Source organism: Lepisosteus platostomus, chromosome 1 (genome assembly GCF_059453375.1).
Source record: "Lepisosteus platostomus isolate fLepPlt1 chromosome 1, fLepPlt1.hap1, whole genome shotgun sequence".
Classification (NCBI taxonomy): Eukaryota; Metazoa; Chordata; class Actinopteri; order Semionotiformes; family Lepisosteidae; genus Lepisosteus; species Lepisosteus platostomus.
Genome location: NC_142611.1, coordinates 78729880 through 78742747, shown reverse-complemented (window position 1 = coordinate 78742747; position 12868 = coordinate 78729880). Strand labels below are relative to the sequence as shown.

Below are 12868 nucleotides of genomic sequence, written 5' to 3'. Positions count from 1 at the left end.
TAATAATAATAATAATAATAATAATGTATAGCTCCTTTTAAAAGTGGCTTCTCAAAGCGCTTTATTGAAAAACATATATATATAGTTCTCTTTCATCTAATTAATAATTATAGGGCAGGTGGACACTGTCATACATCATGTAGTTAGGTCAGCACCACTATGATTTACTCACAAAGCCTAAATACTGTACACTGACATTTCCTAATCCTACCCTAAACCTTAATCTTGCCCCAACCTCTAATCCTACCAGGAAAACTAGCCATTCCAGGACTCAAAGGTTGACATGGTTTATTCTACAACAACCTTTTAAAACCTCTCTGCTCTTATTTCTGAATTTCCCCTTTATAATGTTTAATGCCAACAAGTACAATGAAAACAGACAGAAACATATTGAATTGTGTTCATTTCCCAATAAGATCTAAAGCTTTTTTCTGCAATTATTGGTTCAGAACTACCATCCACAGCAAGCTACTATGCCAATCAGAGCTAAATCATGTGTCTGCCTTTTTTACACATTTTCTCTGTACAGCTCATATTAAGGGGCACGTGGTAGCCTAACTGTGTTGCTGTTTCAGTCTACAAGAGAAATGTCTCATTAACTAAAGTCTTGAAGGATGTAATAATATTCCTCATATCTCCCACCTCAGTGTATGAGCCTGAAATAGAAAGCATGTCAGTTACTATCAGTCAGCCTAAATTTGAAACAATGGAGAAAATAACCAAATTGTTCCTTTGTTTAATTTACTTAACAGATTTTATAAGAGAAATTACCTGCACTCTCGTTCAGTGTGCTTGCAATATTGATAGTTAAATTAGTGATGCTCTGCCCTTGAACGACTGGCGCGATGACAGTGGCTCCATCCCTGGCATTAGCTGAGGAGTGCAATTCCATAGAAGAACAGCCTTTATCACCTAAAAAACAACAACACGGCACTGCACTGCAAGCATTTACAACAGGAGGAGTATTTGAACAATTCCCAGCTGTCATGAAGGTCATGAAGTGAGAATCGGGCTACAAGTGTGGTAAGTGATGCTGCAGTCTTTGAGAGTACCAAGAGCATGCAGAGCTTTGACTTGGAAGGTGATCGTATAACAAGTCTTAAGTGGTGCAAAAACAGCAATAGAGAATGCAGCAAGGCAGAACTCCATTTCCACTGGGCAGGAGTCATCAAGTAGTTAAGGCATCCTTTATCCCTGCAGCGATCCTGTACTACAAAATGCGTGGCACACCAAAGAGGAGAAAAATACATGGTATGAAAACTTTTGTGCTCACAAAAATCACATTTAAAGTAAACACGAAGGCCCAACGAGAGGCAGTTACACATTTAGCAAATGAAAAGCAGGAGTGACCATGAAATGGAAGAGGTAATAAAAAATTAGCACTTGTTTTTACAGGAACAAAAGATAGATCCCCTCGCGTGGGAGAAGGTGGTATGTTTATTATGAATTGCACACCTATAGACATTTATCTAAACATTTCAACTCCGATTGCTATTTGGTATGCCAATAAAGCAAACAGTTGTTTAAAATTCTGAAACTTAATTTTCTTTGTACCTTGCAAATAAATGTTAAGATTAAAAAATATATAGGCTTATTCAAATTTTAAAAATCATCTGAAAACAAAACCACAGCTGTTTACCCATGTTAAAAATTTCTATACTCACCAGATTGCATGGCCTCTAAAACAAGTTCTTCAATATAATTTCACTTCCTATTTGCGGACACATCAAAACCTTAGAAAATACAATAAAAATGTTATTGAGACAATGTAAAAGTGAACTCCATTTTCTTCTCCATTTCCTGTCTTTCCTGCTTGTTAACCAGCTCTCTATTTCTGAGAGAACATTACTTTGGCTTTTAATTTTAATAATGAATGATACATTTCAATATATTTTATGAGGGACTTTATCTGACACTAAATATATCTCACTGTTGCTTTTTCATTCGTATTCAACGTGAGAGTTGCTAGGGGCCTATGAATAGCATTCATCATTTACATCACTTTAACTCGGAAAATGGCAAATTCATAGTTTTTAGTGGTCTTAAATCCAACAGTTATGCTAAAATTATCCAAAACAGATGAAGCGTATTCTATAAAATTGTTACACTACTTGCCGGATGGATTTTAGGACCCTTCGCGTAGCTGATCGAAAAGTAAAGGGGGTGTGGAGAAGAAAAGAGAATCCAAGCGTACTGTACGTATCCGAATCGTACATCAAAGGCGAAAACCAATCCTGAGCGTTTTACCCCCACACTATCAAACTGTTAAACTCCCAGCCTCTCTCACTCTCACCTCACCTCTCACCTGTGATCTGAACCTCACAGTGCCTTCTTCCTTTCTTTCTTACCAAAAACACAAACACACATTGAAAATCTACCTCTACCATACGTCAAAAGCTCACTCCCCATAATTTCTATCCCTTTATTTTATTATGTTGACACATATTTTTGCACATAACCTGTTACCTTTTTGTTGTTTTGCACATTGCCTGTTGTTGTTTTTTGCACATTGCCTGTTGTTGTTTTTTTGCACAGTCTTTTGTTGTTTTTTGCACACTGCCTGTTGTCTCTTTCTTTTGCTACACAATTGTATTGTTGTTGTTGTTGTTGTTGTTGTTTTTTCTCTTTGTACTATTTATGTCCGAGAGCTAGCTAAATAGCATTTCGTTATACCATATACCATGTATATGAGTGTAATGACAATAAACTTGAAACTTGGAGCTTGGAACTTGGATGAGGGCTTAAGTAATCCATGAAGTGGAGGGTGTGGCGATGGACGGAAGACCTGGTTAGTGGATTGATTATTACGGCGACGTTTGTTGGAATTGGAAAGCCCTGAAGTCTGATTGGGAACAATGCAGGGTCGTCTGCGAGAGGTTGGGAGTGGCCATAACAAAAATGAGGGGAAGCTCTCAATGTCTTCTAAAACCTGCATGAAATATTATTTTAACATTCTTTTCCTGATCTTCTGTTTTTGCTCATTTATCTCATAACCTATTTTATCTGACTTTTCCAGTTGTTCTAATCTTCAGTACTGAATAAAATGCTTTGAATTTACTTGTATACTCTGTAAGAAGGCAGTAGGCAAAGACAAGATGGAGGTGCTTGTCTGAATCACATTCCTCAGAGAGCAATGCATCTGCCACCCTCAGTGACCTGACCAATTGGTGGGATGTCTTTTAAAACAAGGAAGCTAGGATTTCCAGGCTGGCTGTTGAGCTCTGTGTACTGGGAGGCTAGCAGAGCATCTGTGAGCATCTGTGCTGCACCAGAGGAAGAAGGGAGAAATGATTGAAGTGATAGATGTGATTGAAGAGTGTAGTGCAATTTTTGGAGGTTTTTGGAAGAGTTTCAGATTAATCTTGTAGTGAAGACAGTAAGCAGCTTACCTGCTTGTCTGTGTTTATACAGAGGACACTAAAGACAACTAGGATAGAGCTTGGGGAATTTTTGTGGTGTTGGTGGTTTATTTCTTCTCACTGTATAAGCTCTATTTTTCATCTTGCAACTGCCTTTCAGTATCTACAGTACTGTTCTGATATCCACCTAGTATTAAAAGATCCTGTTACACCACACTGCACCTTACTGTCTATCTTCAAATCTTGAATGTTTTAATGTAGTCAGTAAAGTGCACTTTTGTTTCTAATCTCTCCATTAAGCCACTTCACATACTCATTCAATCGAACTTTTTTAGGGATACATGTTTGACTCTTTAACACCAGATCTTTGAAGGGAACCCCACATTTGACTCTGAATCCATCTGCTCCCAGTTTACTGATGGTAAACTGAGCCTCATTCCTTTATAACCTCCTTTTCTGAAATTCTAAATTCTTCATTTAACTTTTAAAATATTCATTAAAGGATACCAGATTGTGGTTGCAATGTACAGTGGCTTTATTTTCTGTACCTTATTTATATCCTTGTTGGTTGAAAAAAAACTAGTTTGATAAGTACCTTTGCAAACCAGATTAAAAAGAAATCAATAACCATCTATTAAGCAACCATTGATTTTAGCTTCTGTATTGCCCATCACAATGTCCCAGTTTGTGTAGAAAGTTGTAATTTCCCAGCAAAATGTTTGCTACAGTGCATTTTCCTATACCATACTCGCATATGCCCAATGTTAATCCATTAGAATATCTACTTTTTAGTTTAAGGAGTATAGATTGTAAATTGCCTTTACCCTATTGCTTCTGTTTTCTAGCTAGCAGGTTATTTTGATTGACCAGCTTTACCACAACGTCTGTCTAGCCTGTTTTTGCACATTATCCTCCTCAAGCCATGTTTTGCTTCTGTTATAACTATAATGTTGTAGTTCCTCAATAATGGAGAAACCTCATGCTAGTGAATTCTCTCCATTACCCTTTCTGCCTGTACAGCTCCCATGTAATATCAGCATAGTAATTGTGTTTCTGAAAATTACACTTTACTAACTTGCCTGTTCATTCTAAATAATTATATAATTATAATTATATTATCATATGTAACCATTACAAATGTCTCCATGGTTGTCTCACTTTCTGCTTAGATATCATTGCTCTGGGAATAATGCCAGTTTCATTTCCTCTCTAATCAAATCAAGTATAGAAAAGGGTCAGATTCTCAAAAGAAAGGTTTTGTAAAGCTCAAGACAAAAATATTAGATATGAACAGCATAGACGTCTCTAGAGAATGTTGCTTCTAAAGACTGAACAAGATGCTGTACAGTAATCTATAATAGAAAGGAATTTGTAAATATATATATATAAAGTATGTATCAGTACAGTTACTGAGTGTTGTTATCTTCAGGAAGATGCGATGAAGCAGAGGAGATGTGATGGGTAAGGCAGAGGAATACGCACGGGCCCATTTTAAATTGAAATTGAATCGACTGTCTGAAAAGCTTTGGGCATCTAAGAATGTTCTAGAAGCTTCTGGCCTCAGGGAGTGTTCTAGAACACGTGTGTCAGGTTTCTACAAAAAAACGCACATGAGGAAGTAGAGGGGTACAATCCAGTTCATGGTGATCAAATTGCATTGCTACCTTATTTTTAACTTTCAGATCAAGAATTACAATTGTTTTAGTTTAGTAAAACTTTAGATTAACTGATAATAAAGTTTCAAGGTATTATACATAGAATGAAGTGGTAATATTTTCCAATGATTTCAAACTATTTCAACATATAATCTTCCGAAACACTTCACTATTAATATCTTAGCCTGTCATCTGTTATACAATACCTAATTAACACTTAATCTTAACATCTTTATTTGCATTGAACTAATAATAAAAAATGAATAAGTCACACCAGTGTTAACGTCATTTTAAGCACTAGGAAAAGAAAGGACTGTAATTTCTAAAATTCTTTATCTTCTTCACAGATGCAATTAAACATTAAATGTTATTGACCCAAGTCTTACCTGTACCGTTAATATAAAAATTCAGAATTTCTGCTTCTCTGACACAGTACAGATGTTCATCCTCCATCAAACTGAGATTTTAATTCTTGTCACTAATATTCCGAATCAAGTCATCTCAAAGATTGGACACATTTCTTTTGTTTTTTCCAAGTGTTGTGTAACCCGGGATGTGGTTCACAGTCATCACAGTTCCCTCTTGTGAAATCTTGTCACTTCCACAATTCAATGCCTGACATGTTGACATGTTTTTCATTATATAATACCAGTATCTTCTGTGCGTTTGTGTGAACAGGAAAATTTTAGTTTGTCTCCAATATTATACCCTAATCGGAAGAGTTGTGGATGTAGCCTTAAAAGGCGAATATTAGCAAGCAACTGCATGTTCCTACAAAGAGGTATTAACGAGCACGTCTCAATATTTCATAGCTGTGTCCCTTTTTAAAAATCTGAAGAAGTAATCGGTTGACCTGGGTAGTTCATAACTCAACTGCAAAACAACATTGGAAACTCCACCATCTCACACATACAGACCTCAGACGTTACCAACACAGGTACTTTTAATTACTTGATGTAATGAAAACAACGGGTTTGCATTTTGTGCAATTTGAGTCTGGTATGTTTTGCATTTCAATATAGCGCCTCCCTTTTTGGTGTATGAAGCAAATACAAAAGGATCACGACCACCAGATCTTTCATAAGTTGACCCCAGCGTTTAGAGCTTCTGCATCTCCAGCAAAGACCTCTTTGAAAGCTTCATTTGTTGAGAACGTTATAATGATCGTTGCACGTGCCAGTGAAACTTGAAAAATATTGTTACAGTTGTGAATATAGATCATAAGTGCAATTCACAAGAAGAAGATCGCACCGAAACATTGCACCCGTTGGTTTCATCACGTAGAGTAATTAAAAGTACCGAGTGTGTTGGTACTTTTAAGCTTCCTTGTAGACAGTCATGTTACTACGCGAAACAGCAAGGCGCTATATCTCGGTAATGAAAGCAGTACAAATGCTTTCAACGGTACAAACCGACACAAACGCAGCACTAACGGATGCAGTGGGTTTCATCATTAGTGACGCCTGTAGGGAGGACAACTTCATGGAGCTCACAGAATGACTGGACCTGACGGTGAAACTAGAAGAAGCAGAGGAGACTTGGGGCAGATTTCGGGACTCTTCCATCTAAAACGGATGACTTTTTTAAAGGACGATTGTAGAGGTGGGGGACTGAAACAGTTGGATCCCTGGCACACCAGAACAACTTGTTAGCGGAGCCGTCGTACAGCCAGCCAGCCGAGGACAGCCAGGCTAAACGAGCAGTATCACACCGAATGGTGGGTTTCGATCCAATGGCATCAGAGGGAGACGGAGTTGCCTTCAAACCCAAGAGTCCCCCGAGGCTGAACCTCCAGAAAGGAGGGGAAATTAGTTGCTTTCACCCCTGAGGAAGAAGACCCCAGACCCCAGACCAGAGGAGGGACCCTCAGAGAAAAGCAGAAGACAACTAACCCCGGAGGAGCCTGCGCACAGAGACACCTGAGTAGAGGGCACTGCAGTCCTGGCCTGAAGTAGACAGAGATGACCCTGCGCTTGCACAGAGGACTATGAAAAAGAGCAATACTGAACCACTGCCTTGGCAAGGGTCTGTTGCTGCCAGTTGTGGAAGAAAAGTCTTAGGAAAAAAAGGCGGGGCTGCCAGAGGTCCATGCGATGGAGAAAGATATGCCTGACGGCTCCCTAACGCAGCAAGAAGTTGAGGGGCTGCCTGTTCAGGTCCCCCGGCTTGTGCAGCATCAGAGAAAGAATGGAAGAAAGAAATCAAACCATCCAAAACAACCAACCCAAACCTCCGGGGACTGTGTGAGTTTTAGGAAGAGATTTTTGGAAAAAATGAGCAGCCTTACTGCAAATCTAGCGAATAGACTCCTGTGGAAGAGTAGGTGGAGCTCAGAGAGGTGCTGAAGTTTTGTTTGGTGTTTTTTTTGTTGTTTTCCTTCACAACACTTAAATTAAAGAGCCCTGTTTGTCTTACATGCGCATTTTTCAGTTCACTTCAGACTTCTTTTCCTTGTTTGCGTTACATGATTTGCTTTTTAATCTTACGTGTTTGATTTTTTTTTCACCGTATGTAATTTGCTATGGGCTCGCTGTATCTTTTGCAACCAATAAGAAAATCATGTAAATATAGTGGGACTGTGCACGCGTAGCCTAATTGGCTATCGTTGTCGTCAGACGCTCTTAGAGCTATCTAGCGCTAGGTTTTTGGTTTATTAGCCAACATGGCGAAACAAATGAATACAGTATATCTACGTTTTTCAAAAAGCCGCGTGTAGATGGCCAGACCAGTCCTGAAACAAATAAGACACATGAGATGCTACATGCATCTTGGGTTTTAAGGAGTACAGCCTGGCTTCCCGAATGCAAGTGTTTCCGGAACGCAAGGGGCAGTGCACGCGTTTGCTTGTAGCAGCTCGATACGTGCTCGACCTGCAGGAGTTTAGCAAGAAGAGGTTCTAAACTTTCTCCTGTAAACACATTACAAGTTTTAGAATGCGCGAATAACATTACGATAGTGCAGGCTGTTCGAGCCGGCTTACCAGCGCGGTGACGTCACCGCCCTTCCCTGTGAATAGTGACGCCGGAGGCCTGGGTTCGAATCCCCAGCGGTGGGGGGCCGACCTGAGGTGGCAGCGGCTAGGGCGCATATACCCACGTCAACCCGAGAGTGCTACAATAGTATTGACAGATGCGAGTGTGTTTTTTACAGGTAACTATTCATATCGCCTCTAAATGCCCTGCAATATTTTTAAGCGAACGGCGTTTACAGAGCTAAAATACATCCAAACTATGTATTTGACGCTTTTATTAGCAGACCATTCTTGCAATTAAAGGTACTATGAGCACTGTAATGCGACTATACCGATTCAGTGTTAAGTCTTGTGGGAAGTAAGTCACGGATTTCCAAAGTAGTTGTCTTTTGGCATCGAAAATAGTATACTAATTTCGTGGGTTTCATACAAGTTTAAAAGCATCGTGAAGGACCAAACAAGATCTTTAGAACTTAATATTTTAATACCTTCGCAGTTTTTATTCTCATGGCGCTTCACTCGATATTACCCTTGGGGCGATGCGTTTACTCCAACCTCTGAAACCCATACGTGCGTGCACATTCTTCTGGTATGTCTAGTCTGCTGAATATTTAAAGGCAAGGTAAACCCTGCATGGTATTTTAAATGCAATATTTCTGACGGATTTTGAATCTTGAGTTATGCGTTGTGTTCATTGTGTTTTGCAATAAAATATTAACTTCAGAGTAACTCGTAAAACTACTGAACAATATAAAAGCAGGCATACGAAATACTTAGAACTGTTACAAGCAACAAATGAAAATGAGCTCTTGCAGCTTTTCTTTAGCTAAAGACAAAGTCCTCATCTGAGAGACCTTTGCAAACTAGCTGTCATTTGAACGGGAATTTGCAGACTCTTTAGACATTGACGAGAATATCGACATATTCGACATATTCAATTCTAAGGCCAAAACCTCACAACAGAGGTAGGGACTGATTTTTTTTTGTGTGTGTCCGCTGTGGCACAGTAGTGTTGGCAGCCTAGGTAATTGTTCCTTACCTGTGTGTGTGAGAGAGTGAGTATATTGTATATAAGAGCCCAGACCACCCACTTTTGCACAGGCCCACCCAAAAATTAATTCCTGGCTAAACCCCTGGGACCGTCTTTCAGGAGAGAAGTAAAACCGAGGTCCTGACTCTCTGTGGTCATTAAAAATCAAAGGGTGATTCTTGAAAGGAGTAGGGTGTAACCCCGGCATCCTGACCAAATTTCCCATTGGCCCTTACCAATCATGGCCTGCTAATAAACCCCATCTATGAATTGGCTTCATTGCTCTCCTCCCCACTGAGAGCTGATGTGTGGGGAGCGTACTGGCACACTATGGCTGCCGTTGCATCATCCAGGTGGGGCTGCATATAGGTGGTGGTGGTGGGGAGTCCCAATGAGCTGTAAAGCGCTTTGAGTGGAGTGTCCAGAAAAGCGCTATACAAGTGTAAGCAATTATTGTTATTCATTATTATTAACAAATAGCGTGTATGACCATTCTGTTAAAAAATCTCTTTTGTGCACCTGAACAAACTACACAAGATAAAGAATATTTTCCAAAATGAAGTTCAAAATCAAGTTCTTATGTTCAAATTTAAATCCAAACCCCCAGTAAAACATCTATCCATCCTTCCAATTATTTTCTAATTCTTTCCTCCAATTAAGGGTCTTGGGAGCTGGAGCCTATCCTGGCAAGCGACAGGCACAAGGCAGGATACACCCTGGATGGGACGCCAGTCCATCACAGGGCTCACACAGACACAAACACACACACTCACACTTAGGTTCAGGCCAATGAACCTACAGTACCAGTCTGTCTATGGACAATGGGAAGAAACCGATGCAAACAGGGGGAAACCAGTCAACAGTAAGCCAATTAAACAACACTAAACTATGTATACAGCACATGTGCAAAAGTGTACATATATTTGTCAGCATGTGATGAATATCATAGACTTGTAGATGGACTGTTAGGCTATTGCTTGCATTAGATGAACTGGCTGTTTAACAGGGATGAGACTGTGAAGAAAGGAAAACTCCCACCTGGGACAGACAATACATCCTCCACGTCAGACAAGAAGATAATTAGTTCTATTCCAGGATGGACAAGAGGTCATTTTGAGGCTCATTTTTGTTCTGTTTCTGTCAATCAATCTTTATTTATGTGGAAGCGTGTTTGTCTGTTTATTTCCGTTAAGTCTGTGTTTATTTACATCATCCTATCATGTTTAAAGCCTGTTCCCAAGTCCCAGAGTCCCATACTGTATAATTCCTCTTTGACAAAGGGAGAAACAGGGATAGGATGCGCAAAGACTGACAGGGAAAAACCTGCACAATCTCTCCCCCTTTGTTTACGGTTCCCAAGCTGGAACTTTTCAGCCTTTGTTATATTCTGTGACATTGCTGATCCTGTACAATTCCACTAAATCCTTCCATAAAATCTTGGCCTGGTTCTGTCTCCAAGTTGTCGGTCACTTTACTGTACCTGTAAGATGATAAGCTCTTAATGGATGGCAGAAAACACTTTATGGAAGGTATAGAGAACTAACGGCTAATAATGTCTACCCTGGTACTGTTAACCTAGTTAGCTGGAAATGAAACACAACAATTAGGGGTTAAGTAGATATTACCTTCCAAATACTTATGCATTTATTAGAAATGAGAAGTTCCACACTCTTGACTGTTATCTGGGAAATTATGAACCTGAGAATGGGCACAAGGAAAAATACCTTTTTCTCTAAGTAGGCTATATTTGGCTTCAGATTTTATAAATGAGGACTTAAATAGGTCTTGAAGAACGGAAAATAATTTTCACTTTTGCTTTTGTTTCTGATATGCACGTTAGACCTCTTCTGCACTTAATACTCATCGGGGATTTCTGTCCGACCTGGGATTTTAATAACATAACGCTTAAAATACATTTTGTGGACGGGATTTCACATCTAGGGAGTGAACCACCCTTTACTCACAAAAAAACAGGAGTGTGAGACCTCATATAGAGTCATACAGTCTTTCACACTCCAGGTTAAAGTAAACCGGAAAGACACTGAGCTCAATAGTTAACAAGCCTGACTGTTACTGCTGCTATATGTGAATAATTCGGACAACAATATTACCTCACACAAGATGAAAGTGTTTTAAACTCCAGTGTTTTTTAAAAGATTTTCTACTGCAAAACACTATATAGTCCTGACTTTTAAAAAGTATTTGTAAATCGTAAAATAGTCAGCATTAACAGAACACAACACAGGTGTGGAAAAAATATGTTTTTAAGACTTATTAAACATAGTTTTATCAAGTGGGAATCATAAATTTTAACATATTTTCTAAATCATGACCAAGACATCTTCGAAAAATTAGAATTCTCTCTAGTAATTCTTGCTCAATATGTTTACTGAACACAAATTAGAGCAAATATATTTTTGTTTTTTGATATAGCTTGAAAAGCTTTAAAATGCATTGTTTATTATGAAGCCCAGATGAAACACGTCTTAACCTGCTACAAAAAATAGGTATTGACATACCAAATATCTTATTGGGAAATATTGCCTTCATTTTCTCAACATCAGTTGAATCGGCAGAATCCTGAATTGCTTATAAATCATAAAAGGTTAAAATATTAATTTATGGGTTATGAATCACATTAGGTAGCAACAAGCTACCAATGAAATTTTTAGATGCTTTAGTGAGCACCATATGTTGCTTTATACTGTATATGTTTCTAGTATAGGTAGCTCAAAAATCTTAAGTCATAACACATGTGTACTTCATCTTAGTGAACTGTGTGATGAAACATTGCTCAACAAAATGTCTTAAAGACACAGTGTAAGCAATCAAAACCTCCCTGAAATATAGTGGTGATTCACACAAGCAAACCAATCAGTCACAGGAAGAAATCACTGGATCCAAACCAAATACATCAGCATTTTCATACCAGCTTCACACAGTTTTAAAAACAGGTCAATCTTGAAGCATTAATTATTTTTTAAACAGACATCGTTTTTCACTCAATTTACCTTTGTACTGTGCTTCTAACTAGTTAGCTAGTGCCTGCCTTCCTTGTCATTTGTATTTTTCCTCTTTAATTGAGTTTTGTTGTATTTACCTTATGAATTGTTGTACTGTATATTTTTTACAAGCTGCCTCCGATAAAAGTATCTGCTGAACAAGTGACAGTATGTCACGATAATCACATACAACTGCTCCAGAGCTGACAAAACTGAAGAATTAATACACAGGTCACCTGAAGAAGGCTCAGCAGCTGAAAGATTGTGTTTCTTTCTTCTACTTTTCAGTGTGGAAGTAATCTTTACTTGTTCCTTTACAGCCACATGCAATCAGACGTAGCTCCCCGCTGGAACCTCTCCAATAAGGGCTTTGTACAAGGAATTTGAAGTAGGTTTACTCACAAGGCTTCTGTATCACATTTTGCAGTATAGTAACCTCAGAATTGAATACACTTTCGCCTAGTGACCCTTCATACTGTACCAGCATGTGGGAGTCCTCTAGTCAGGTCCTGCTGGATATTTTCAGACTCTTATCATTCTGAAGCCTCATACCAAAGGCTGTGCTCAAAGGGTGTGTCTCCAGATATACTACAGACAGTATTCTCTGCCGCGGTTGGTGTGCAGTGTGGGATGTGTAATGTATAAACTCAGTCACATTTATAGCTTTATGATCATGAAGCAGTAGCACATGTTTTACCATGATTCTCTCCTCTACTGCCTTCCACTTTGCCTCACTTTGTTTGATCAGACTGGCCTGACACTCCCACAGCACTGCAGTTCTGAGTTAAATACAGTCAAGCAAGTAGGACACCCTTTGAACCGTGATCTTTGGACTTCTAACCAAACTCTTG

At 38.9% G+C, this 12868-nt stretch overlaps 1 protein-coding gene across 3 annotated transcripts in view; it reads right to left on the bottom strand.

Annotated features, from left to right (window-relative positions):
• Positions 1-12611, bottom strand: part of LOC148678989 (NACHT, LRR and PYD domains-containing protein 12-like) — a 29512-nt gene extending 16901 nt beyond the window's left edge. For 2 of the 3 annotated variants that reach the window (XM_088638221.1, XM_088638223.1), the window contains exons 1-3: positions 5401-5537; positions 1665-1733; positions 772-912 (exon numbers count right to left, since the gene is read on the bottom strand). In XM_088638221.1, coding sequence (XP_088494347.1) covers positions 772-912; positions 1665-1674 — 151 coding nt within the window. In that variant the 5' untranslated portion in view covers positions 1675-1733; positions 5401-5537. Of the gene's footprint in view, positions 1-771; positions 913-1664; positions 1734-5400; positions 5538-12253 lie in introns of those variants that run through there. The other variant, XM_088638222.1, reaches the window with a different exon arrangement.
• Positions 12612-12868: the final 257 nt, after the last annotated feature.